A 26314-nucleotide genomic window follows, 5' to 3' on the forward strand; every position below is an offset into this window, starting at 1 on the left:
GGAGGGGAAAATGAGGACCTAATGTCAGGGGTTTAAGTGGAGAGAAAATGTTTTGAGAATGATGTACAAATGCGCTTTGCACAATTGATGTGTGTATGGATTGCAATAACAGTTGTATGAGCCCCTAATAAAATGTCTAAAAAAGAATAATAATAATAAAAAAACTCAGAAAAAAAAGAAAGTTTTGTTTCAAAAAGGTTGCTATGATTTTGTAGCAATGATTTTTGACACCCCCTCGTATTATCTGTATCTATCTATGCACACAGAGCAAAGTCACCTAACTTCAGGGCAAGTTGGCCCCTGCACTCTCCGGGACCAGAGCCTGGGGCTTACAGACTTGGACTTATCTTTGGCTGCCTCTGGCCACCACGGAGGAGTCCTGGTGACATGATAGTTACACATGGGGCTGTGACCCAGAGTGTCAGCAGTTCAAAACTACCAGCTGCTATGCTGTTTGTTTTCATCTACTCGGTCTCCTCCAACAATAGTGACTCATTTTTTTCTCTCCACCTTTGCTAGGTGTTCAGTGCCTTGGTGGTGGTGTGGTTACGCACTGGGCTGCAATTCCTATTGTGGGCGGTTCAAAACCACCAGCAGCTCCATGTGGGAAATGACTGGGCGTTGTACTCCCTGAAACAATTACAGTCTCAGAAATCCACAAGGGGCCACTATGAGTCAGCATTGACTTGATGGCAGTGAGTTTGTGTTTTTGGTTCCGTCCTGGCTTACAATGACAATGACGACAATGACCAGATGACATAGGAAGAGGTGGGCTTTCCAGTCAGGCCAGGAACATAATCAGGGATACTCCCTGATTATGGAGTATCCCAAATGAGGGGAAACAAAGTCCCCATCCTGAAGGAGCCTGTAGGCCTGTCAGTTACTTTCCCAGGTAGTGGAGGTAAAATCCTTTTGTCTCTGGTCTAAAATGAGTTTGCACTCCTCAACATCCCCCACACCCCCAACTAGAGGAAGTAACCAGGAGCCCTGGTGTTGCCGTGGGGTAAGTATTGGACTGCTAGCCACAAGGTCAGCAGTTCAAATCTACCAGTGCTCCTCGGAAGAGAGATGAGGCAGTCTTTGGTAAAGATGAATGGCTTTGGAAAGCTTAGGGAGCAGTTCTACTCGTATGGTCACTGGGAGTCAATCTATTCAATGCAAGTGACTTTTTTTGTTTTTTGAAGGTAGACTGAAGGACCCCTGGTGGTGCACTGGTTAAGGCCTCGGCTGCTAACCAGAAGGTTGGGGGTGTGAACCCCGCGGTAGTGGGGTAAAACATGCGGCAGTCAGCCTCTGGTGGAGGTACACCCTGGGAAACCCTATGGGAGAGGGCAGGTGGGGTCTGCAGAGGCGAAAGGAGATGAGGGCCCCCCCTATCTGGCCCAAGTGAGGAAAGTATGTGGACCAGGCGCTAGGAGGCACTGCAGGAGACCAGGCCACATTTGGTCCAAGCCAAGGAATCCCAGTTCCCAGACGCCCTGCAGGAAGAAAGGAGTTCTTCTCCTGGCTTTCCCCAGACAGCCCCTTTCCTCCCACCCCACCCCACCCCCGCCCCATGCGTTGCCGGCCGGTATAGGGCGGGGTCCTTCACAGTTCTACCCTGGGCGACACTTGCCACCTCCACCTCCGGGTACCCTGGCGGACCCTGAGACTGGACAGGAACCACAACCCTGAAAGGCATGTGGAGGGGCCAGACTGTTGGAACACCACCGACTCTGGGGTGCAACCCAGCTCCCAGAACCCGTACTCAGGCCCCGCCCTCTCAGGCACCACCCCCTGCCCTATAAGCGCGACCCCCACATTGCCCTCCGCCCCGCTCCACCCGGGCCTCCTCCAGTGGACCCCGCTTGTCCCGCCTCCAGTCCCGCCCAGGCGATTCCGCCCCTCTCCGCCTGGACCCCGCCCCGGGATCCCGGCCACGCCCCTGGATTCGCCCCGGTATTCCGGCCTCGCCCCGCAACCCGGCCCCACCCATCGGCCCCGCCCCCGGTCCGGGACCCCGCTCAGCGGCGCGCACACTCCCCAGTGGGGCCCTGGGAGCCTCCAGGCGGAGAGGCTCCCGCCCACCCTGAGCGCTGCCTCCGCATGGAGGGGCCGCCGCCGCCCCCGGGGTCGGGACCGCTGTCGCCGCCGCTGCAGGGAGGCGGAGCCGCCGCGGTTCCAGAGCCCGGAGCCCGGCAACACCCGGGACACGAGACGGCGGCGCAGCGGTACAGCGCCCGCCTGCTGCAGGCGGGCTACGAGTCCGAGAGGTGACGCCTTTGGGCCAAGCGCTGGGAGCCTCGGGGCGGGCGGCAAAGGGCACGTAGCGGGAAGGGTGGGTGGGCCGGCTGCCTAGGCACCCATGCCTTCTCGCCTCATCTCTAACTTCCTGAAACGGGGTTGCAGACGCCACGCACCGGCTTTGCTTGGGGCTGCCAGGGGGGTACTAGGCAAAGGGCTTGGCGTGGCGTTGCACTGGGAGCCCAGGGCAAAGGACACGGAGCTGGTGGTAAAAACTCTCCCCAAAGCCTTAGCTCTGAGTGGCCCTTCGACGACACCTGGTCCTTGGGTTTCAGTAGCGCTCACTGGAACTCCTGCCCAACTTTAAGGCCTCTTTAGCAGGATCCTCCTGGAACTGCCCCCAGCCCTGCTTGCCGGCGTGGATGTCCAGGGCATCACCTCCTTGGCTTGGTGAGACCACTGCCCCACCTTGCTTAGCCCACCTTAGGGGCTATGGGTCAGAACCCTGCCGGGGACTGTGTGGGAATGAGTCTCTGGAGGAAGGGTGGGGTACTGGCCGCCCCGGGGACAGGCTGCAAGGAGACAGCGGCTAATCTCAGGATTGTATGGCAGCTTGAAACGCAATCTCCTCTGGTCCAGCGGATTTGGACTTCTTTTCCTGCCCATCTGCTGGTGCTCAGCAGCTTGGGGAGGTGACCTGACAGCTGGGCCTGGGTGAGGGTGGGGGTGGGGTCCCTGAGAATGAGGTGCCTCTGCACAAGGGCTGGTGCTTACTTACATAAGAACTTTTACCGGCTTAACTGGCCTCTGGGTAGCCCTGGTCTCTCCTCCCACGGCTGCTTCTCCTGAAATGGCTCGCCCATCTCCTGCCCACTCTACAGTTCCAGCTTCTGTAGTGAGGGCCCGAAAGAGCTGAGGTGCAGCTGGGCACTTGGGGGCTTATAAGCGGCAGTCAGGTATTGGAAAAGTGTGGCCCCAGAGTTCAGGCCAGGGCCATGGGAGAACAGGGTCTTCTCTTGACCCCCACCCAGGCTCAGAAAAGCCAAAAACCAAACCCACTGCCATCAAGTGAATTCTAGTTTTATAGAACAGCAGAACTGTGCCTACACATCAGTATGGGAGCAGCGTCTCATCTGTCTCCCAGAAAGCATTGGTAGGTTTGAACCACCAACCTTGCAGTTAGCAATCCAAATACTTAACCCACAGTGCCACCTGGACCTATGTACAACCTGAGCTCCTGTAATGAGGTGCAGACCTACCAGCTATTCCCCACCAGCTCAGAGCTGTTGGTTCTATGACAAGTCCCGGTTTGGGGGACGGGACTATTGCTTCTGGGCTAGAACTTGGACAAGTTTCTCTCCTATTCAAGCACCACACCCCTTAAAATGTTTTTATGTTCCTTCTAACAGCTTCAGGATCTATGGTAGAGATCTCCTGGTTCCCTGCCAGTACCTCCCTGCCCAGTGGGGTGCTGTTCCCCGAAACCGGAGGAAGGGACCGCAAGGGGCTTAGGCCTGCCCTCATCCGCCAGTGTCCCTAAGTGGCCAGGCCAGGTGGGAAGCCTCAGGGGAATAGGCCTCCTTAGGTTGCAGCCCACTGGTTGCCTGGGTGTCTCCTCCCAGAGGAGGAAGCAGCTAGGGAGGATCAGGAAGAGGGGCAGGGGAGGAAGGCTAGGCCTGGGGTGGGGGTGGTGGAATCAACAGGCTGTGGAGAGGACAACTCAGCCCTCAAAGGAGCCTACAGCTCAGTATCAAAGCAGGAGGGTGGCAGAGGGGGTGGGGGATGCTGTGAGGCCCGGCCACATCCTCTCCTGGGTCTCAGAGCTCCAGTCTTGGGCAGATGACACATTAAGGTCACCTGAGATGACAGATTCAGCTCTGCCCTAGTGCAACCCTAGCCATTCCTGTCTCTAGGGGGCTATGGCCCAGAGCAGGTCCCTTAGGGGACCACAAAGGTTCAGGTACCACCATGCTCTGTCTGCCATGTGACCCAGCCCTAGCTTTATGGCCAGGAAGATGCCCTGGGCAGTTCGGGATGGCCAGGAGCTTCCACTGGCTGCTCTCATAGCTGGGCTCCTTGTGGCAGTGAAAGCCCCAGGCCCCTGGGTGGGTAGATAGGAGTGCTGGGGACTCAGGGAGTCTTCCTAGGTGCTCCTAGCCAGCTAATCCAGCACCCACACTGCAGATACCCCCAGCCCTGTCCCTAGCCAGCTCCCTCCTCTCCCAGGCCTATGAGGGGGGAGAGGACATCTGTAGGCATCCTCTAACACCCAGCCTTACTCCCAGTTCTGTGGGAGTCCTCCCATTTCTCCCCTCTGCACACAGATGGACCGGCCTGTGTTTGCCTGGCAGGGTCCCGGGGGCATCACCGGAGGAGGCTGCCATCCCAGGGAGCCTTGTGGCTTGGAGGCAGAGGCCCTTCTGGTCTGGCTGCCTCCACACCACTAAGAGGTAAACAAGCTCAGCCTCTTGGGGCTCAGGAAGGAGGAGCCAGGGCCACAGGCTGCTGCCATGCCAGGAGGACTGTGCCCCTGGCCTTTCCTCCCACCTCACGAGGAGTCGTAGGGCTCTCTGGGTGGAAGCTGAAACCTAGCATTTGGTCCAGGGCAGTATTAGTGAACCTGGCTACAAAGGGAAGGGTCTCCCCAGTCAGCCCACTCAATCCACTTATGAATCAATTTGCCCCCCAGTCTTACCACCAGTTACAGAGCTGGGTCTTGTTAGGCACATAGGCCACCATACTTCTGCTTGGGGACATTTTCAGAAGTTCCCCAACCTTGCATTGTATGCTCTATGATGCTGTCTTAAATGAAGACCCATTTGACTCTGAAAAGGAGCCCTGGTGACATAGTGGGCTATCTCTTGAGCTAATAACTGCAAGGTCAGTGGCTCAAACCCACCAGTGGCTCTTTAGGAGCTGTCTGCTCCTATTAAAGATTTAAAGTCTTGGAAGCCCCAAAGGGCAGGGCTGCTGTGCCCTGTAGAATTGCTATGAGTCAGAATGGACTCAATGAGTGAGCTTCTCTGGAAGGAGTCCTGGCGGAACGATGGTTAAGTACTTGACAGCTGGCTGATAGGTCAGCCCCATTGGAACTCACTCTGTGGGATAAAGATGAAGCAGTCTGCTCCCATGAAGATTACAGCCTTGGGCACCTTTGGGGGCAGTTCTGTGTCCTTTAGGGTCACTCTAGCCCCCTGAACCCCTGAAGCCACCCATCTCCCCCATCACAGCCATATGTTCCGCACCTGTCAGGGGAAACTAAGCAAAAAATTCCCTGCCATCAAGGAAGTCGGTTCGGACTCATCGGGACCTTATGGGACAGGGTCAAACTGCCCCTGCGGATTTTCAAGGCAGTGCATTTTTTTACTGAAGTGGAAAGCATCATCTTCCCAGCCCCCCCCCCCCTCCCAGAGGCTGGTAGATTCCAACTGCTGACCTGGCAGACAGCAGTGCACCAGGGAAGTTCCCAATAATCGGCAATTGATAGATTGTGGAGTAAGTGAGATCATCTATGAAAATGCTTCGTGAACTGCAGAGGGCTCCAAGGCCACTCAAAGGTCAGCGAGTGCCATTGCTGAGAATGCTCGTCCCCAGAGGTGATGGGGGGTGGGGGGTGGGGAGCCAGGCTGCACTGCTGGAGGGTGCACCCCCAGCCCAGGTGCTTCAGGGGCTGATCCGAGCCCGGGATTCTTTAGTGAAGGGCGGAGGTGGGGGTGGTGGTGGAAGAGGCAATGCCTTGGAGACACCCCTGGGGGTGGGGAGACTCAGGGCGCGCTGCTGCCCCTCACCCCCACTCCAAGGCTGGACCACGAGGGCAGACGGGGCGTGTCCATCCTGGGCCGGCCCCCTCCCCGGCCCGTGGGTCTCAGGGACTGTGCGGTGCGCCCGGCGTGCGCGCGGCAAGGCTGGCGGCCTTTGTGCGTGCGGGAGGGGCGGAGGAGGGCGGCGCCCGGCCCGCCGGCTGCCGCAGCCCCCGCCCCGGCTGGGCCGGCCGGCAGCGGCAGTGGCGGCGTGGCCGCGGCGTCAGCGGCAACAGCAGCAGCAGCAGCAGCAGCAGCAGTAGTAGTAGCGGCGGGGCGGCCCGCGCGGAGGTTTATGTCGGGCCGTGGTGTCTCGCAGCAGCATGGCGGACTACCTGATCAGCGGCGGCACCGGCTACGTGCCCGAGGACGGGCTCACCGCGCAGCAGCTCTTCGCCAACGCAGATGGCCTCACCTACAAGTAAGCGCCGCGGCCCCGGCTGGCCCAGCACGTGCGCGCGCCCCTGGCCGCCCCTCCGATCGCCGCGGGCCGTGGCCGGGCCGAGGGGGGCTGGGCAGGGGAAGGGAGGCGGCTCACGCCGTGAGAGACGTGGCAGATTGACATCGTGGCCAGGCTGTCATGCCCTGTCCTGTCCGGGTCTGCTCCGGCCTTCCCCCTTCCCCTTCCTCGTGGGCATCTGGTTGCAGCCGGGGGCTGAGGGCGACCGGAGGTGGAGGCTGGGGGTGGGGGCAGTTCCGAAGCGTGGGAACTAGAGGTGTGGGCGCAACGGGGAGACTTTTCCCAGACCTTCGTCCAAGGCGCCTGTCCTCCCAGGAAGGCAGTGTAGTTGCTGCTCTGGTACTGCCTTCTGAAGAGGCCCAGGTGGGTGGATGGGATGGCACCCTCTTTTCCCCACCTGTGCCCCTGGCTGCCCACAGGTGGGCACTGGTGTGCCCCTTTGGCAATGAGGGTTCCGTGGCTGCCACCCCACCGGGGACTGGGGAGGAACACTCTGGGCCTTGGCTGCTTGTCCGGCTAGCCGCAAGCGAGCATCAGCCCTCCTGGCTGCAGGCCCGTGCTCATGCCAGGAAGGGGCATCTGAGCCTAGAGTTGATGGGATGCTGGGAATCTTGTGATGCCTGCCAGCCCCTGTCCCAGTCCCAAGCCTGGGGATGCCCAGTCACTCCTGCAGAGCACCTCCTTGCCTCCCTGTAGCTGGATGTAGGCCAGGTTGGGGGGGGCGGGGGGGACACAAACACCTAGAGAGTCACAGGCAGCCCGGCAGAGACCCGTAGACCCCTTGTGAGCCCAAGGCTTCCCCTCCTTTTGGGGGGCCTTTGGTGATGAAGAGAGGTGTGGCTTTGGGATATTTCTGTTAGGAATTTCTTAGAGAAACCCTGAGGGATGCTCCCAGGAGGTCATCTGCCTTAGGGTGGATTAAATTGCCCTTTCCCACCCTTAAGTCAGCTCCTCCCGTGAGGGAGACCTCCTTCCATTCCCTTCACCAGGGGAGCTGAACTGGTGAGGGCACTGGCTGCTGAGTGTGTCTGCCCAATAGGTCAGTTTGATTCTGTCCTGTGGGGTCAAAAAGGACCGGATGGCCCCCCTCCATGGCTATAATTTCAGGCAGGTGGGTGCTGCTGGGCCCCCTGACTCAGTGCTGCAGCTAGACACACTCCCCAGTTGGGGGTTCGAAGGGATGCTGGTGCACGCTGCTGTGGGCAGTACGGCAGGGGCTCCAGTGTCAGCAGAGCAGGGGTCCCAGTGTCTGGCTTTAGTTGTAAGGCTTCCCTTCCCCTCCTCGGCCCACATCTGTTGGCTGCTCCAGTTCAGCTCAGCCCATGTTCCCCAGGTGCCCGCTGTGCCCGCACATGCCTGCACTCAGCCCCTCCTCGCAGTGTGACTTGGCCATGCTGTGCAGCGGGCCACAGAGCCAGCTGGCTTCCCCTCCCCAGGGCTTACTCTTTCCTCCATCAAGAGGGGGAGATTTGCAAGGAAGGGCAGGCTCCATGGCTGCTGTGTGAATTCCACCCTCACATAGAAAGTTCTGTGCCCCTCAGCAAGCCTGAGCCTTGAGGAGTGACTGTGTGGGGCAAGTGGCCTGGGTCCACAGATCCTCTGCTGTCCCTGGTGGAGGAGGAGCGGTAGCCCCTCTGCCTTCACCGCCCCCCCCCACCTTGCAGCCCTCGCTCTTGTTTCTTCCAGTGACTTCCTGATCCTGCCAGGCTACATCGACTTCATAGCTGATGAAGTGGTGAGTGCCCCGTCCTCAGGGGGAGTGGGACAGGTGGGGTTGGGCGGGGCTGGTGAGGGAAGGCATGGGAGGAGGCTGGCTACTTGCTCAAGGGCAGGTGTGTGTGTGGGGGTTGGTGGGTGTGACATTTGTTACTGCCTGAGAAACTTGCTGCGGGCTGTGCCTCGGGGCAGAAGCCACCCTGTGTGTCTTGAGTCAGGGGCTTGGAACAGGGCTGGAGGACCCCCTGACGCGTATGGTTGGGTCTCTTAGAAAAACGGACTTTGACTGTGGCTATCATTCAGAGTAGTACCTTAAAAAGAACTGGATTTTATCTGAAGCCCGGAGCAAGGACCAACTCCACCCACCCACCCAAACTTCTGCCATCTAATTGATTCCAACTCATAGCAACCCTGTAGGACCAGGTAGAACCGTCCCTTGGGTTTCCAAGAGTGTAACTCTTTATGGCAGGAGAAAGCCTCATCTTTCTCTGGAGGACCTAATAGAAGCCAGTGAATTATGGGCACAGTTGCTTACTGAGTCACAAAGTGTAAGATAATGAGCACAAGAGCCTGGAAGGAGCTAGGGTGGGATAGACCATTAACATGCTTGGCTGCTAAGGGGTTAATGGGCCAAGGTCACCTCGAGCCTTTAATACAGCTCCTCATGTTGTGGTGACCCCCCCCCCAACCATAAAATTATTTTCATCACTGCTTCATAACTGTCATTCTGCTACTGTTATGAATCGTCAAGTAAGTATCTGATATGCAAGATGTCTTTTCATTGGTACAAATTGAACATAATGAAAGCATCGTGATTAATCACAAAATAATATGTCATTGTATATTGTGAAATATTTGTTTCTAATGGCAAATCAGTGAAATGTTGTCTTGAAGCATGGTGTAGCTTGGGTGACAGTCTTCATGCCGGGTACTCATCTGTGGGTGTATCTGCATGTGGGCGGACCCGCCTGGAGATAGAGGAACGGTGTCTTGGTTCCTATATTAAACATTTCCCATGGTCTAAGTCGACCCCTGTGAAAGGGTCGTTCAGTCCCCAAAGGGTCTCAACCCACAGGGTGAGAACCTCGGACCCAGAGGCATCAGAAGCTATTTCTGAAGAGTCAGAGGTTGGAAACCTTATGGAGCCTCGTTTCTCGCTGACGTGTGGGGGTGGGGGGTCACTGGGAGTTGGAGCTGACTCCCCACAGCGTCAAGGCTTTGACCATGTGAGGAAACGGAGGACACTGAGTTTTACTCGAAGGACCCTTTCACAGGGGTCACCTGATTCAGAACAGAAGCAAAATGACAGTGATGAAGTAGCAATGAAAATACTGTTATGATTGGGGGAGGGGGGGTCACCACACCATGAGGAACTTTATGAAAGGATCGCGGCACTAGGAAGGTTGAGAACCACTGCTCTACAGGAAGGGCTTAGCAATTAAACCAGTGAACGATGTCCTTTACCAGTCAACCAGACTAGGATAGCCAGACTACAGGACGGTCCTGTTTTTCGGGTGCTTGCCTGGTGTCCGCCTCTAACAGGGTTCTCAACCGCTGTTCTATTGGAAAAACTGAGTTTTTCCTTCTGACAGGTTTCCACTTGATACAGGTTCCTGCTCCGGAAGGTTTTCCTGTGCAGTGAGTTGAGGGTTAAGGCCTGGTGTTGACAGGCACAAATCATTTTAATCAACTATCTTGAAGTCATTGCCTTCTAAAAGGAGCTGGTTTCTTGGCAGCAGCTGTTCTTGGTGACAGTTCCCGTGCCCCTTCTGCACTGGGGACACTCAGCTTGCTCAGCCCCTGTGGCCTGCGTTGCCTCATCCAGTCTGGACGGTCCGGAATGGTGGGCTATTCTGGATGTTGTCCTCATGACAGCAACCGGAAGCCTTCGCAATTGCTGAGCACCCCAACTCTGTGCTGGACTCGGGGGCTGGGTGAGAGGAGGAGAGGGGGGACGCGACACCCCTGCCTGGCTGCCAAGGGCCTCTTGGGCCTGTACGACTCTCTTCTTCTTGGGCTGGTAGAGAAGGGGGGGGGAGGCGGAGGCTTTTAGGCTCTGGGGCCTGAGCCCTGAACAGGTCCTGTGGATGGACTTTAAGGGCTTGCAGGTACCCAAAGAGGATACAGGTGGCGCGCGCGCGCGCGCGCGCACACACACACCACACCACACCACCCAACCCCGACTTAGGACGGATCTCATTCTGACAGAAATCAAATGTAGACCTCCGTCTTTTTCGTTTTCATGGTGGCTGTCTTTTATTAGCGGTTGCTTTAGACGCCTGGCCATTATTTCTCTTAAGGGCAGCGGTTCTCAACCCCTTTGGGGGTCGAACAACCCTTTCACAGGGGTCGCCCAATTCATAACTGTAGCAAAATGACAGTGATGAAGTAGCAATGAAAATGATGTTATGGTTGGGGGGGGGTCACCACAACATAACTATGGAAGGGTCGAGGCATGAGGAAGGTTGAGAGCCACTGCTTTAGGGTCTAGAACATTATATACAAACATACAGATGCATTTTAACATGTATGTGCATGTATTTTAAAATGTGCCCTTAAGAAAATAATAAAGCAGCCGGGACTGGACTACGTTGTAAGTCAGAGGCCTGCCTATATCCCAGAGCCTATCCCTGTGTGTTCTGGGGAGAGGATCTACAGCTATGGCTGTCTGTCAACTCCAACCCAGTCCAGCCCCATGGGGGCTGGGGAGGGCTGTGCCCCATGGGATTTTCCTGGTTGTTTCTTCAGCTATAGATAACCAGGCCTTTCTTCCAAGGCACTTCTGGGTGGGCTTGAGCCCCAAGCCTCTTGATTAGCAGCAGGACACTACCCAGAGCCCCTCAGGTACAGAGGACTACTCCACCCCCATGTGTATTTGTTCCTGGTTTCTCCCCAGAGCGCCAGGTCCTCATTTTTTTGGCCCCTACATCCGGAGAGGCCACCTGGCCTCACTCTCCCCAAGGGAGCCCGAGTGGCCTTCCCCCTCCCCCGCCAGTGACCTTTGTAGAGCCCCCCCTCCTCAAGTCACTCTGTGCCCAGCCTGCCCTTATTTTCCACCCGGGGCCCCAGCGTGCACAGCTCTCTGCGTACCCTCTTTCTCTGTGGTGAGAAAGTCAGTGTGGTATGAGGTGGGGGGTGCCAGCCCCCACTGCTAGTCTCGGGTTCAGTAAGCACAATTGTACGGTTGAGATATATAAATATTATATTAAAGTCATCGAGAGCATGAGCGATAAAAGAGATAGTCAAGCAATGGAGTCAGACACATTTCATGGTAGCATGCTCACCTCAGCCCCACTTGATGATCCACATGGAGAGAGGGGGGAGGGAAGGAGGGCAAGGGAAAGGGAAACAGGGGAGGAGAGGAAGCCAATGAGAGGCTAGGGAGGGAGAGACCAGCGAGAGAGACCTCTATTGCTAACCCAGGCTTATATACCTTTGTGGGGGCGTGCAAGCCCACTAATTACAGGTAAAGACATGCTTCACAGGAAGGGGTTGCACTATAGGTTATACAGCAATGAGAGGGGGTGGTCTAGGGACATACACAATAGGAAGAGGAGGGGTTGGGGGTATACATGTGAGGAGATGGACAAATCCTAGATACAGGATGGCAGCCTAACTTTGGATGTCAGGGCCATTTTGAGCTGTTATCTGGATCTCCATAGGAACCATTAGCAGTAGGGTGTCAACCCACCTATAGGAACCAAGCTAATGGTCCATTGTCCCCAGCAGCAGGGAGCAGGGCCTACTGTGTAGTCTGGCAACTAACTGCCTTCAGGGAGGATGTCTGTAAGCATCTGACCTCCCCCCACAGGTCAATTCCCTTAGAGGGAGCAGGGACTTGCCCTGGCTCCATTCAGGGCCCACCGGGCCTGACCCTCTCACCCTCGACCTGTGGCTGAGGGTGGGGCAGAATTTCACAGGGTGGGGCCTCCGCCCGCAGGACCTGACATCAGCCCTGACAAGGAAGATCACCCTGAAGACGCCCCTCATCTCCTCACCCATGGACACCGTGACCGAGGCGGACATGGCCATCGCAATGGCAGTGAGTGTGGGGGCTAGATGTAGAGGCAGGGGCTGCAGAGGGATGAAGGGCAGGGTGAAGTGGGCTGGGTGGAAGGTGCACCCTGACCATTTCTTGCCCCCCCCCTGCCACCACCCCAGCTGATGGGAGGAATTGGTTTTATCCACCACAACTGTACCCCGGAGTTCCAGGCCAATGAAGTGCGGAAGGTCAAGGCAAGTATAGGGCCTGCACCCAGAGGGAAGATGCTGCCTGGTGGGGGTGCCCCCCACACCAATCTCCCTGTCCCGATCCTTGCTGCCCCTCGCCCCACTGCGAGCCTGGCTGCTGGCTGTAGTCCCCAGCGGCCCCTTCCTGGTCTCCTGCAGAAGTTTGAGCAGGGCTTCATCACGGACCCAGTGGTGCTGAGCCCTGCGCACACCGTGGGCGACGTGCTGGAGGCCAAGAGTCGGCATGGCTTCTCCGGCTTCCCCATCACAGAGACGGGCGCCATGGGCAGCAAGCTGGTGGGCATCGTCACCTCTCGAGACATCGACTTCCTCGCTGAGAAGGACCACACCACCCTCCTCAATGAGGTGCCCGAGGGGGAGGGAGGAGGCAGGCCCCATATACTGGGGGCCTCTGACCAGGGACTGGAGGGGAGGTCTGGCTCCCTTCTCTCTTTCACCTGCCAACCTTCAGGCCAATGTTCCCTGCCCCACAGGTGATGACACCTCGGAATGAGCTGGTGGTGGCGCCGGCAGGGGTGACATTGAAAGAGGCAAATGAGATCCTGCAGCGGAGCAAGAAAGGTGCTGGGAGTGGTGTTGGGCAGGCCCCGTCCCCGGTCCCCAGGGCCTCACCTAGCCTTTAGGGAAATTGGACAGGCCTGGGCTAGAGCATGGTCCCTGAGGACCGACCTTTTCCTGAGTTAGGAAGACCTGTCCTTGACATCAGAGCCCTGGTGGCACAGTGGTTGTGCATAGGGCTGCTATAGACGTGGCTTTCTACTCCCTTAAAGAAGACTGTCCTGGAAATCCACAGGGGCAGTTCTATTTTGCCCTGTGGGTTCAGTAAGAGTCCAAGTTGACTTCATGGCAGCGCGTCCGACTCCTCATCCTCACGGCAGGGTTTCCAAGCCGCACTGCCGTCAAGTTGATTCTGACGGATGGGGACCAGACAGGATAGCGCAGGGTTGCCCATCAGTGGGTTTCCAAGGTTGTACTCTCGGTGGAAGCAGACTGCCACATCTTGCTCCCTCCGATGGGCTGAGCTCTTGGCTAACAGCTAAGCACTTAGTCACCGGACCAGAGGACTCCTTTCCCAAACCAGCAGTCTTGTGACATCTCATCGCGGGAAGGGGTTCTGGGGTCTTAAAAGCCTGAGAAGGGGTGTTTTCTCAACCTCTCAGCTTTACTTACAGGAAGAGTTGTATGTTGGCTGATTTAAGGGCGTGGCAAAGTTCTACAGTGAAGGGCACCTGATTCTCATTGCTATCAGGTCCCTTGGGGTACACTGGGAAACGCTCCCTGATAGTGACCTGGGGGTGGCATGGCACTGGCCATGGGCTCCCCCTGCAGGACAACCTCATGCTTGCGCCCTGACTAGGTGTGTTTGGTCCTTGTGGCCCAAACTCACTGCCAGTAAGTCAATTCTGACTCTTAGGGACCCTGTTGGGCTCACTGGAACTGCCCCGGTGGGTTTCCAAGGCTGTCACCTCCATATGGGAGCAGCGAGCCTCATCTTCCTCCTGCGGAATGACTGGTGTTTTGACCTCTCGGTTAGCTGCCCAGGACATAACCCACTATGCCACCAGGGTCTCTCGATGTAGCCCAGCGGGTTGAACGTAGCCCAGCAGGTTGAAAAGAGGCAGGAAGGTCCCAAGAGCCCTGCTGTCACTGCCATCAAGTCTGCCCTGACTCACAGTGACCATCCAGTACAGGGCAGAACTGCCCCTGTGGCTTCCCGAGACTGCGAATCTTTGAGAGCAAAAGCCTCATGTGGCTGCCTCCACCAGGCCGCTGGTCAAGCCACTGGCCAAAATGTAGTCCACTGCCCTCCAGCGCTCCGTGAGGCTCCCTTAGCCGGGTGGTGGTTTCTTTGCTTCCTGTTCTTGGGAGGAGGTCCTGGCCCCCAGGAGTGTGCCCTCAGTGGGTGCTGTCACCTAGTGGCAGGTCTTGTTACTTCCAGTGGCCCCTGCCAACAAACAGCCCGCCCACCCAGCTACTGGGAGGTCTGGGACAGAGACTCCTGCCCCCTCATCTTCGCTCCTGTTCCCTCGGCAGGGAAGCTGCCTATTGTCAATGACCGAGATGAGCTCGTGGCCATCATTGCCCGCACCGACCTGAAGAAGAACCGGGACTACCCCCTGGCCTCCAAGGACTCCCACAAGCAGCTGCTGTGTGGGGCTGCCGTGGGCACCCGTGAGGATGACAAGTACCGCCTGGACCTGCTCACCCAGGCGGGCACTGACGTCATTGTGCTGGTAGGGCTCCCCCCCCCCCCCCCCCCCCCGGGGATGGCTGTTGGGAGAGCCCTGGGGAGACCTCTCTGCAGAGGAGAGGCTTATGAAGAGCAGGCGTGTCCTGGGCCCATCTAGGCGCCTCCCTCAGCTGGCTGCGCTGGTGTCTGAAGGGCTGCCGCCCCGTGACAGCTCAGACTGAAGGGACCCTCACTCCTTGGCTGACAGCGACAGCCCAGCTCAGGGGCATGGAGAGCCTGCCACTAGCCAGGCACCACGCCAACACCTTGATGAGTTTGAACTCATGTAATCCTCAGCCCCTGGAAAGGGACCGTTTATGGGACAAAGGAACCAAGGTGCAAAGAGGTTGAGGGACTTTCTTTTCAGTTTGTGAGTTTCTGGGACCAGGGCCTGGCAGGAGGACCCACCCTTGGGGTCTCAAGGTTCCTGCAGCAGGAGCTTACCTGTCAGGTTTGTTCAGGGAGCCCCACCAACAAACCCCACGGCCATTCAGACACATAGTGACTCTGGGTAGGAGTTCTGTAATTCCTTAGAGCACACAGCCTCATCTTTCTACCGAGGGGCAGCTGGTGTGTTCGAACCACCAGCCAGTGCCCAACCAGGGCTCCCCCAGTAGCCTCTGAAGCTTAGTCTTTTGGAGAAAGTGGGTCTGAGTCGAGAACCAGCTGTAAGCACTCCAGGGTCTCTTCCCTGAGAAGGAACAGAAAGCCCTGTCCCGGCCATTGTCCTGATTTTGGGGCCCCCTCTGCTGTCCACGCGTCAGCCTCCTGTTCCCTCCTCACAGGACTCCTCCCAGGGGAACTCAGTGTACCAGATAGCCATGGTGCACTACATCAAGCAGAAGTACCCCTACCTCCAGGTGATTGGTGGGAACGGTGAGTCCGGGGCCCCTCGCCGGGCCATGCTTCTCTGCCCCTCAGAACCCTGGGTGCTGACATCACTGTGGCTTGGGGACAAGGCTGGATGGGCATGGGGTTTTGTAGGGGCCCAGGCAGAGTGAGGCATCCTCTGCTTACATGGTATCCAACCTTTCCCCTGCAGTAGTGACGGCAGCTCAGGCCAAGAACCTGATCGACGCAGGTGTGGATGGATTGCGCGTGGGCATGGGCTGTGGCTCCATCTGCATCACTCAGGAAGGTAGGTGCCAGACTCGGAGCTTTCCAGGGACAGTGGACTGGCCCAGGTACAGATCCAGCCCCCTGGGCACCACAGATCAAGGGAGGAGGTGTGGGCAGATGCACCAGCCTGCTGCTTTGTTTCTGGTCCAGGCAGCCCAATGCAGTCGGGAGGCCCCAGGCTTCTTCGAAGTACTGGTGGGAAGTCAGATGGGAAGTGTGGATGAGATCGTTGATAAGGTGTGAATACTTAGGACCAATCCTGAGACAATGGGGTCCTAACTCTGTAAGGTGGTGTGGTGTGGATACTTAATGACCAAATCTGACACAATGGGGTCCTAACTCTGTAAGGTGGTGTGGTGTGGTGTGGTGTAGTGTGGATACTTAATGACCAAGCCTGAGACAATGGGGTCCTAACTCTGTAAGGTGGTGTGGTGTAGTGTGGATACCTAATGACCAAGCCCGAGACAATGGTGTGCTAACTCTGTGAGGTGATGCTGTGGCCCCTGGGGCTGTACCTGGTTCACGTGCCTCGGAAGCAAGGCCTGGCAGTGGAATGATGAAAAACCAGCCACTGGGACCCCTGGGAAGCACAGGTCTAGGTTCACACACGCGGCACTGCCACAAGTTATACCTGATGTGGTGGCAACTAGTTTTACTGTGTGGGAGGGGGCATAGTGGGTTCAGCATTGGGTTGCTGACCACAAGATCAGCAGTTCGAACCCACCAGCTGCTCCATGAGAGGAAGATGAGGCTGTCTGCTCTCGGAAACCTACAGGGGCAGTTCTGTTATCCTATAGGGTCGCTATGAGTCAAAATCGACTTGAAGGCAGTGCTTCTTGTTTTTTGGGTTTTTGATTGTTTTATTTTTTATTTTTTGGCTGGTGGTGGGGTTCCACTCAGCTCTGAGGCCTTTGGGGGTGTGTGTCTTGGCACACAGAGTGGGGAGGGGAGACCCTGACATGTGTCTCTCTGGCTGGAGGGAGGCTAGTGTCTTGAGATGGGGGTGCTGAAGGAGGTGAGTCCCATCTTGTGTGGAGGGTGTGTACCTGTGGCCTCTAGGGAAGGATCCCTGTGCCTGAATACTGAGTCACCCCCACCCCCACCCCCTGGTCTTGAGAGCCAGAGCCACTGTCTTCCTGTGCGGCCCCCTCCCCTTTGCTGACCTTGGTGGTGGGACAGGCCCCTCCCATCCTCGCCAGCTCCTTGTGGAGCCCCTGCTCTGCCCTCTGGTGGGCCCCCTGCAAGCCTGACTCACACTGCCAGGCCTCAAACCATTCCATGTAGAGATGTAAAGGCTTTAGAGAGACCTGTGGCCTTAGGGATCCTTAAGAGGCCCATAGTTCCCTAACCCCAGCCTCAGATGAATCCTGCTGCCTAGAGCAGGGGAGGCGGGGTCTTGGGGTCGTGCTGTCTTTGAAGGGCACCCTGTCCCCATCAGACTCTCCTAGCAAGCTGCCGTAGGTGGTGTGACCTTTTCCTGGTGGCCTTTGCTGTCATCCACTCACCTTATGAGTGGCTGTGGTGTAAGGTGACCAGATTTTAACATTGGTAAAGCGGGACACCGTTGCTAAGACTCATATCCTGCTGAAATAGCCACATAGTAGCTGAAAAACACATACCCTAGCTTGTCGTGCATTCTTTCCAAAAATTGGGACTGTCCCGTCAAAAGCGGGATGTCTGGTCACCTTACCCTGGTGGCACAGTGGTTATGTGTTGGGCTGTCATCCTCAAGACCCAGCTTGAAGCCGGGAGAAAGAAGGGGCTTTCTGCTCCCATAGCAGTTTCAGTCTCGGAAATCCCAGGGCCAGGTCGACTCTGTCCTGCAGGGTGGCACTGAGTCTGTATATATGTACTGGTCTTAAAAGACTCCCTGGGCACCGGCAGGCGCTCAGCTAATAACAGAACTGATGGCTGGCAGTGGGAGCTCCCTGGGGAGGCAGCCTGGAAGAAAGGTCTGGCAGTCTCCTGCAAACTCAGCCCCCGAAGACCCCGGGGCACAGTTCCACCCTGTCGCCCGGAGGCCGAGTCCACTGTCAGCCCACCCACTGCGGAGGCGGTACACCCGGGAAAGGGCTGACCGGGGCCTGTGGTGCTGTTGACACATCTTTGCCTTGTCCCCCCCTGCTTGTCCCCAGTGATGGCCTGTGGCCGGCCCCAGGGCACGGCCGTGTACAAGGTAGCCGAGTACGCCCGGCGCTTCGGCGTGCCCATCATAGCCGACGGCGGCATCCAGACCGTGGGCCACGTGGTCAAGGCCCTGGCCCTTGGCGCCTCCACAGGTAGGGGGGTTTGGAGTGGAGGGTGGGGAAGGAGGCGGCCCTGGGCTGCTGGCTCTGACCTTCGCCCGCTGCAGTGATGATGGGCTCCCTGCTGGCCGCCACTACCGAAGCTCCTGGAGAGTACTTCTTCTCAGACGGGGTGCGGCTCAAGAAGTACCGGGGCATGGGCTCGCTGGACGCCATGGAGAAGAGCAGCAGTAGCCAGAAGCGTTACTTCAGGTGCTGCCTGGGCCCCAACCCTCGGCCTGCCCTCACCCCCAGCTGGGCGGGAGTAGCCAGCGGGGACCAGCGCTCGGATTTGTGTGCCACAGCTTTGTGTACTGCTGTAGCCCAGGGTACATCCCCTCTGCCCCTGACCATGTGTGTGTGTGTGGGGGGGGGGCTCCCCTGAGCCATGGGCTTTGGCTCAGTGATCCCGATGCTCCCGTAGCGAGGGGGACAAGGTGAAGATTGCGCAGGGCGTGTCCGGCTCCATCCAGGACAAAGGCTCCATCCAGAAGTTCGTGCCCTACCTCATCGCGGGCATCCAACACGGCTGCCAGGACATCGGCGCGCGGAGCCTGTCCGTCCTGCGGTGAGGGCTGGGCACACAGGGCCTTCCTGCTGCTGCCTCTCCCTTCCTCTCCCTCCCCAGGTGGGGTGGGGGGGGCTGACCACTGCTCCACCCCTCCTGGTAGGACATCAGCACAGGGAGCCTGTCCCATGGTGATGTGAGGACCCCAGCAGATAGGCGGCTTCTGGGACCTTCTTGCGGCCTCCTCCCTTCCTCTCCCTCCCCGGGATGGCAGGGGTGGGGAGTGGGGGCGCTGACCACTGTTCACCCCTCCTGCCAGGTCCATGATGTACTCAGGAGAGCTCAAGTTTGAGAAGCGGACCATGTCGGCGCAGATCGAGGGGGGTGTCCACGGCCTGCATTCGTAAGTGGGGTGCCACCGCTGGCTGGGACCTGGCTGGGCAGGTCAAGGGCCCCCCCACCTCATGCAACATGTCCACCAGGGACAGAGGCTACTGCAGATTCCCGCTCTCCCCCTCTCCTGCCTTAAACCTTGATTCAGTCCCTGCGGGCTGGCTTGGAGGTGTGGCCACTACGCAGCCCCACCCGGCTCCTTGGCCCTTGCTTGCTCAGAATCATGGTGGCAGGGGCTGTGGGTGCTGGGTTCTCTCTCATTGGTGGTGGCACTAGGCAGGTGGCAGAGGCTGGGGCCTGGCCCTCAGAGCAGTGAGCTGTAGCCGTAGTGCCAGGCCCAGGGCCTGCCCTGGTCTAGAGGGCCCGTCTCCCCCGCGTGGCGGGCATCTAACCTGTGTCTCTTTCTGCCCCACCCTCCCATAGCTATACCCTTCTGCCGTGTAAGTAACCTCGCTGCCCGGACCAAGTGTAGAGTAGAGCAGGGGCAGTCTGGGTGGGACCCGGGCCAGGGTGGTGGGTAGCGGGCTGGGACGGTGCTCAGTTTGGGGCCTCCTGTTCCCCGGCCCAGCACCATGGCGGGGGATACCAGCAGTGTCCCCCTGTGCAGAGGTGCCCTGACCACAGGCCTGAAGCTGTCTGGTCTGAGACCCAAGCAGTGGGCCGGGGAGGCCCAGAGCTCCGTGTGGGGTCAGCTGAGGCTGGCAGTGCCTTTCTGGGCTGACTCCTTGGGGCACGGAGGCCACTCAGCTCATCGGGGTGCCCCAGTCCTGCTAATAGAGGCCCAGCACCAATTCTGCTGCCCACAGCTCCACCTGGCTTCTGTGGCCTAGGCCTGGGCAGGTGGGGCATGGAAAGGGAGCCGGATCCACATACCCACCACTGCCCCCCATCCCCCATGTCTTGTCCCTGCAGTTATGAGAAGCGGCTGTACTGAAGTCACCAGTGGCAGCAGTGGTGGCCGATGTGGTGGCGAGGGCATGCCCCCCAGCCCTCCTTCACACCCCGCCTCCCTCCATAACTGAGAGGCCCACAGACCTGTGCTACATGTTCCCCAGCTCCTGCAGGGGGAGAGGAGGGGATGGGGCTGTTCCCTGGGCACCCCGGAGCCAGGAATGCTCCTGGGCTAGGCTCCCCCCTACCCATGGAGCCCTCCGTCCAGTTCCCAGCTCGGCTGCCCAGGCTCTCAGGCCTTATGCCTGCCTCAGGTCTCTCACCTCAGCCTGCTCCAGCCAGCTCGCAGCCCGGGCAGGCGGCCCCTCCTGGCTTCCGTAGGGCACCTCCCAGGAAGAAATGGTGCTCTCCTGGCCCTGCCTCTGGCCCGTCTCCGGGCTGCTGCCCCCTCAGGCACTTGGCACTTCTGGGCTCCTGGCCCAGGCCAGGGGGAGGTCTCTGCCCCCTTCCTCTGGTCTCCAGGTTCTCCTGGGCACTGAGCTCAGGCCACCCCCCTACCCAACCTCCACCCAGGGGAGCAGGTTGCCCTGGCCATGGCCGCCTGCCTCCACATCCCGATGTCCCTCTCCTGCCCTCTCCTCTCAGCTGCAGTCGAAGGCTTTAACTTTGCACACTCTGGGCTCCTGTTGGCATCGTTGTATATTGAATCTGAATAAATCAAGCTGGTCCCAATGCTGCTCTACTGTCTTTCTTGTCCCCATCCAGTGGGCCACGGGCCCAGGCCCCATCAGAGCCGGGCTGGGGGAAGGGCCAGGCCCAGTCTCCCCAGGAAGGTGGTGAGGGCCTCTTGGTATTCCCGGGGGTGCTGGCGCAGGTGGGCAGCATGGTGGGAGGCCTCCCAGGCCTGGGCCCACACAGGCATGCCCGCCTGCCGCCAACTAGCCAACAGCTCCTGCAGGCGGGCGGTGTCACTGAGGGGGTCGTCGTGGCTGTAGAAGACGAGCGTGGGGGGCCTCACGGGTGGCTGCCAGAAAGCCCCCAGGGCCGCCTCGTACTGCCGGACGGTGCAGCCGGGACACAGGCGGAAGTAGAGCAGGGCCGTGGCCCTGACAGCGGAGCTCAGGGCACGAGGACCCATCAGCTGAGAGACACCTGAGAAGGAGACAGGGGTGAGGCTCTGTTCATGTTCAGTGTAGGCTCCCTCCCGGCCTCACACCCTTCCCCTGGGGGGACAGCGCTGGCACCCAGGCTGCTGGAGATCCCCCCACCCCCCAAGTTGGGGGTCCTCGGATAAAGCCTTCCTGTGTTGCTCTTGTCACTGAGCAGTGGGCACGTTGTCATTGTGAAGGCAGACGCCACCCCAACAGGCATAAGCAAGGAACGGGGCCTGGAGCCTCCCGTGGGCGGCAGTGAGCAGAGTGGTGGGGAGGCCCTCATCTGGGACCCTGAAGAACTGGGACACCCCACAGCCTACTTCCCACACACCATGCTGATACCACTCTCCCCAGGCCAATCCTTGGTCAGGGGCCAGCAGTCTGTGGACCTTGTCTGAACCGGCCTTTCCTGTGGCAACTCCAGGGCTGAGGAGGGCAGGGCTCGGAGGCGGGGCTGTTGGGTGTGCTCAGAGCTGGTTTAAAATGAGTGAGTCCCTGGGAGGCCAGAAGCCTGTGGCCAGCTGAGCACTTGAGGGAGAAGGAACCAGGATCGGATCCCAGGCTAGTTAGTAAGAGGAGACGGGCTACAGAGAGGCCATGCTCGACCTTGGTCTTGTTAGGTATCGGGTGAGTTTGGCGCTGACTCGTAGCGACCCTGTGTCCAACAGAATGGAGCACTTCTCGGTCTTGACCATCGTTCTGAGCCCCTGTGTCAGTTCACCTCTTGGGGGGTCCTTCGCACTCCTCCAGGAATGGGTGCCTCCCGGTGACATGACTAGGTCAGGCTATCTCACGTCTAAGGAGCGTTCTCCCCAGACAGATTTCGTTGGTTCTTTTGACAGTCCCGGGTTCTGTTCAATATTGCTCACCAGCACCTTAATCCAAATGCATCTTCTTGTCCAGTCTTCCTTAATGTCCAGCTTTCTCCATCTATAGGAGGGGCTGACACCCTGGCTTGAGTCAGACACACCTTAGTCCTCAAAGTGACATCTCTGTTCTAGAACAAGTCAAAGAGGTCTTGTGCAGCAGGTTGGCCCAGTGCAGTGTGTTCTTTGATTTCTTGGTTGCTGCCTTTGTTGTTGATTATACATCCAAGTGAAAGAAAACCCTTGACAACCTTGCCTCTATCGACGTGTTGTCTGTTGATCCAGCTGAGGATTTAGGTTGTCTTGATGTTGGGTTGTTGTACATACGAAAGCGCTCTTCTTTGATCTGCATTGGTAAGGGTGTTGGCACCTTTCCGTTCAGCAAGCAAGTTGTTAATGAGCCTTCTTCCGATCCTGATGCCCTGTTCTTCAGAGTCCTTTGTTCAGAATACAGGTGGCGTACAGCACCAACGTACACCTTTCCTGATTTTAATCCATGCGGGATCCTCCTGTTCCATTCCAACAACAGCCTCTTGGAATGAGTACAAGTTCCACATAGGCACAATGAAGTGTTCTGGAATTTTCCATTCTTGGCTATGTTTGAGTCCACACGGTCCAATGTCTTTGCTAGATGGCAGCAGCTTTCCGGTATTCTCTTTCAATCCAGTTCCATCTGATGGTCCCTGATATTCCTCGTTCTGTGTCCTCTTCTGAATGCAGCTTGAGTTATCTCCTGCATCGCCTTAAATATACCTACACGAAGCAGCTTAACCAGAAATCAGGGTGGGATGAACTAAATCCTTTAGCCAATATCAAGTCTCTGCATCAAGGGCATGAGCTGACTTACAGGGCTCAAACCCACCTGGCTGCCGTTGAGAAAGGCCAGCTGGTCCACTTGGTAGTGATGATAATAGGTAAAAAGCCAATTCACTGCCATCGAGTTAAGTCTGACTCATGACCCTATAGGACCCTATAGGACAAAGTAGAGCTGGCTCTCTGGGTTTCCAAGACTGTAACATTCAGGTGGGGGTTTCAAACCGCTGACCTTATGGTTAGCAGCCCAACATGTAACCTGCTCATCCAGCAGGGCTCTTCCATAGATAAAGCATACCCAAGAACACCTTATGAGGCTGTTCTACTCCCACACAGGGTCCCTCTGAGTTAACAATGGGCTTGACTGCACCCAATAAGACATGGGCTGGTTCAGTTTGTAAGACAGAATACTCATTCCTTGAGGTGTACTTGCGTGATCTGGCAGGTGTTGAGGGAGCACGATGCTCATTTGGGGGTGGTGTCAGAACCACAGGAGTGTGTTAAAATCGCCCAGAGAGAGTAAGTGGTCAGAAGCCTGGGTGGTGGAAGTGGGATGGGGCCTGCACCCTGAGGCTTCCTCCCTGGCGATGGAGGCTGCTCCCAGCAGGAGTTCAGGAGTTCAGGAGCCCTGTTTTAGAGGAAGTCCCTGTACTCAGCTGTGTGACTTCAGAGGTTCTTTTGAGAGCTGGCATTCTGAATTTCCGGACACCCCACGTCCTCCTTGAAAGGATAGGAGACCCCCCCCCACCCCCCAGGAAGGCCACAGCGGGTTATCAGCTGGGACATAGGCAGAGAGGGCAGGTCCCTCGTGTCTGGCCTGAGTGTGAACCCGGCCCCCTTCCCCAACCCCCTGTCACACTCACCCAACGCCATTCGCTCCAGGCTGCCCACCACCAGGCTGTCAAAGATGTGGCCCCGAAGCTGCTGCACCACGCTGCTGTAGCGCCCCAGGTCTCGGCTCATGAGCAGCAGCATCTGAGCGAAGGTGTAGCCCCCCAGGGACAGGGCGTGCACCACCAGCGGGCGACCAGCCATTGTCCCCGGGACCTGCAGCAGCGCCAGCAGCCTGGCCGCGTGGCCCAGGCCCCGGCGCGGGCACAGGAAGTGGCCTAGCGCGCTCTCGGCGACCAGCACGTCGAAGCCGCGTGGCAGATACAACTCCAGGTACTTGGCCTGGGCTGCCGGCCTTGCCCCCAGCCAGGGCAGGAGCAGGAGCAGCGGACGCGGGCCTGGGGAGCTGGGTAGTCCTGGCAGATCGGTCCGGCTGTACAGGCAGGTGGAGTGGGAGAGGCGGGTCACCGTCACATCAGTGGGCAGCAGCGGGGCCACCGACATCGCTGGAGCTCTTTGGGAGACAGAAGGGGAAATGTGGCAGGAGGCTGGGCCTGGAGTTCGGAGGGGCTAGAGCCAAGGCCCCTTTCTGCGCCTGTGATCAGCTGCCAGTCAGGAAGTGGGCAGGCGGCCCAGAGCTGGGGCAGCAGGGTCAGTGACCTCTGGTCTGATTGGGAGGCACTCAACCCTCTCTCTTCCCCTCCGCACTAACGGGAATGGCCCAGGAGGGACCAGCTGTGAGGAGAGGTCTGTGAGCCCAGGAGAAGGGGGCGTGGAGGGTGGAGGGCCAGGAGGAGGACTGCGCCCCCAGCTCCCAGACTCCTCCAGCATTTTGTTCTGTCAGGATCCCTCTGGACTTGCAAAGACACACAAACCTCCCCTTTTTAAGAGCTTGGGGACCCCACCCAAACCCCTAGCTCTCCTGCTTCCATCCAGGAGAGTTTGGGGGCAGGGATCTGATTAGACGGTGTGTGGGGGGTCAAAACTCCAGTCTTTGCAACCTGCTCTCAGCCAGCTGTTAGCCCTGGACCCCAGCCCCAGCCCCCACCCCTGGCCCTGCTCACACCTGTGGTCCTCAGGACTGGCTCCCTTCAGGCGCAGGAGCCTCCGCCATCAGCTGCCTCTTCTCCGGCTTCTTCGTTTACCTTCCGCCTCGGCTCCATAGGGAAGAGAGGCGGGGTCGTCCCCAGGCTCCAATCCTCGCTCTTAATCTCATTGGCGACATGGGTTTCTGGGCTCAGAGCCAGGGTGTCTGGCTCCTGGGTCACCCATGCCCCCAGGCCAGCCAGAACTGAGAAAGTTCCCCTGGGTAACAAAGTCCAGAAGTAGCGGCCCCCTCTAACCCTCCCCCTCGTGCCTCAGTTTCTCTGTGATCGGAGAAAGAGCATCCGTCTGAGCCAACCCAACAGCTTCCCGTCTGCTGAGCCCGCCCCTGCCTCAGATGCTCAGGCTCCACCTCCCGGGGCTGGCCTCAGGGTGGTCAAGGGGTGAGACTTGGGCGGGGGGCGCCCGGCCTCCGCCGCGCCCCCTCCCGCCCAGTGTCTTTCTGCTTCTGCGGTTGCCCCTGGTTCCCTCTGGAGGGAGGCTCCCGGGGGCTCGTCGGACCAGCTACACTCTGGGTGGGTGGGCGGGAAAGCCCTCCCCAGAGCAGGCTGGGAAGGCAGGACCTCGGGCACCCAGCTGGAGGGGAGGAGCGAACCGGGAGGGGGTGTTGCCTGAGGACCGCGCTGTGACCCCACGTCACGCTTTCACCGCCAACGTTAACCTCTTCATCCCCGCTGCTCCCTCCCTGGGTCCGCACGGTGCAGCCCAAGCTTCCCGGAAGCCCACTGGGGACGACCTTCCAAGGAGTCCCGCCCCCTGCCTTCTTGCCCTTTTTTTTTTTTTTTTGCAGTGGGGTGTGTGTGTCAGGACTTTGTTCCCACCGCCCTGGGCGCCCCCTGCCTCCAGCTCCTGTCCCAGCCGCTGGTCTCGGAAACGCCGGGGATTTAGTCTGGGGAGAGGCCGGGGCGGGGAGAGAAGGGGTGGGCCGAGGGGGTGGGCTCCTGCTCCCGCGCCCGGCGCCCGGCTCCGGTCGGGGTGCCTCGGCCGCAGTGTGGCACCGCGTCCAGGAGATGGCGCGAGGGCCCGCGAACCCCGGGCCCCGGGGAGCCCAAAGCGGGCAAGTTTCCTAGGCAACAGGCTGCTTTTCTGAACGCCGGGCAAGAGCAAGCAGGGTTGCCCCCATGCATAGCCATGCATAGGAAGATCTCGCTTCTGGAGGAAAAGGGAGGCGGGGGGGAGGGGCCGCAAGGAGGTAAAAGGATCCAAGTCTCAGAAAGGAGAGAGGTTGGCTGGGCTGCAGGAGAAACGTCTTAAAGACCCCAGGGTTCCAGTGTTCCACCGCCGTTTGTGGCGACTTTGCACCAGTCCACTGTTGGGGGGCATCTGCCCACAATGACCCTACACGGAAGTAATGAGTGTCCCATATCGCGGTAGGGCAAACTGAGACCCAGAGAGACAGGGATGTGCTTGAGTCTCCAGCTGGTAAGAGGCCATCAGTTTGGGACTGGGCCAGCTTGGGTGTGTCCTCTCCATACTACCCCACCTCCTGGGTGTAAATATCCCCCGAGGGCAGCTAGCTCCAATAGGACTAGGGTAAGACTTGTTGGTAGACCAGGAGCAGAGGCAGTGGGTACACAGTGATCAAGACAGACCCAACCTCTTCTGGCTGAGTAATTTTCTTGCTCATCCTGAGTGGGCAGCCCCTCCGGTCAGGGTCTCCAGGACCGTGC

At 58.5% G+C, this 26314-nt stretch overlaps 2 protein-coding genes across 2 annotated transcripts; one reads left to right on the plus strand and one right to left on the minus strand.

Annotated features, from left to right (window-relative positions):
* The first annotated feature begins 6262 nt into the window (after nucleotides 1-6262).
* On the plus strand, nucleotides 6263-20608 carry IMPDH1 (inosine monophosphate dehydrogenase 1). Its single transcript, XM_004707797.2, has 14 exons — nucleotides 6263-6444; nucleotides 8170-8218; nucleotides 12140-12241; nucleotides 12361-12435; nucleotides 12589-12795; nucleotides 12924-13011; nucleotides 14485-14684; nucleotides 15466-15556; nucleotides 15723-15818; nucleotides 17935-18078; nucleotides 18153-18297; nucleotides 18509-18652; nucleotides 18912-18995; nucleotides 19898-20608. The coding sequence occupies exons 1-14, from the start codon at nucleotides 6347-6349 to the stop codon at nucleotides 19917-19919; spliced, it is 1545 nt and encodes a 514-aa protein (XP_004707854.2). The 5' UTR covers nucleotides 6263-6346; the 3' UTR covers nucleotides 19920-20608.
* On the minus strand, nucleotides 20558-24835 carry LOC105979068 (transmembrane protein 53-A-like). Its single transcript, XM_013005942.2, has 3 exons — nucleotides 24607-24835; nucleotides 23573-24054; nucleotides 20558-21028 (listed from the first exon to the last, which is right to left on the minus strand). Exons 2-3 carry the CDS (start codon nucleotides 24042-24044, stop codon nucleotides 20664-20666), a joined length of 837 nt encoding a protein of 278 aa, XP_012861396.1. The 5' UTR covers nucleotides 24045-24054; nucleotides 24607-24835; the 3' UTR covers nucleotides 20558-20663.
* Between the last annotated feature and the right edge of the window lie 1479 nt (nucleotides 24836-26314).

The sequence above is a fragment of the Echinops telfairi genome, unplaced genomic scaffold (assembly GCF_000313985.2).
Source record: "Echinops telfairi isolate 266 unplaced genomic scaffold, ASM31398v2 ScPeMD7_23;HRSCAF=83, whole genome shotgun sequence".
NCBI lineage: Eukaryota > Metazoa > Chordata > Mammalia > Afrosoricida > Tenrecidae > Echinops > Echinops telfairi.

Bases quoted from the DNA above. Each gene is read 5' to 3' on its own strand.
- IMPDH1 (XM_004707797.2), top strand. From the start codon at position 6,347: ATGGCGGACTACCTGATCAGCGGCGGCACCGGCTACGTGCCCGAGGAC. The intron at 12,436-12,588 runs GCAAGTATAGGG...GGTCTCCTGCAG, and splicing joins ATGAAGTGCGGAAGGTCAAG to AAGTTTGAGCAGGGCTTCAT. The intron at 14,685-15,465 runs GTAGGGCTCCCC...CCCTCCTCACAG, and splicing joins GCACTGACGTCATTGTGCTG to GACTCCTCCCAGGGGAACTC.
- LOC105979068 (XM_013005942.2), bottom strand. From the start codon at position 24,044: ATGTCGGTGGCCCCGCTGCTGCCCACTGATGTGACGGTGACCCGCCTC. The intron at 21,029-23,572 runs GTGAGTGTGACA...TCTCCTTCTCAG, and splicing joins CCTGGAGCGAATGGCGTTGG to GTGTCTCTCAGCTGATGGGT.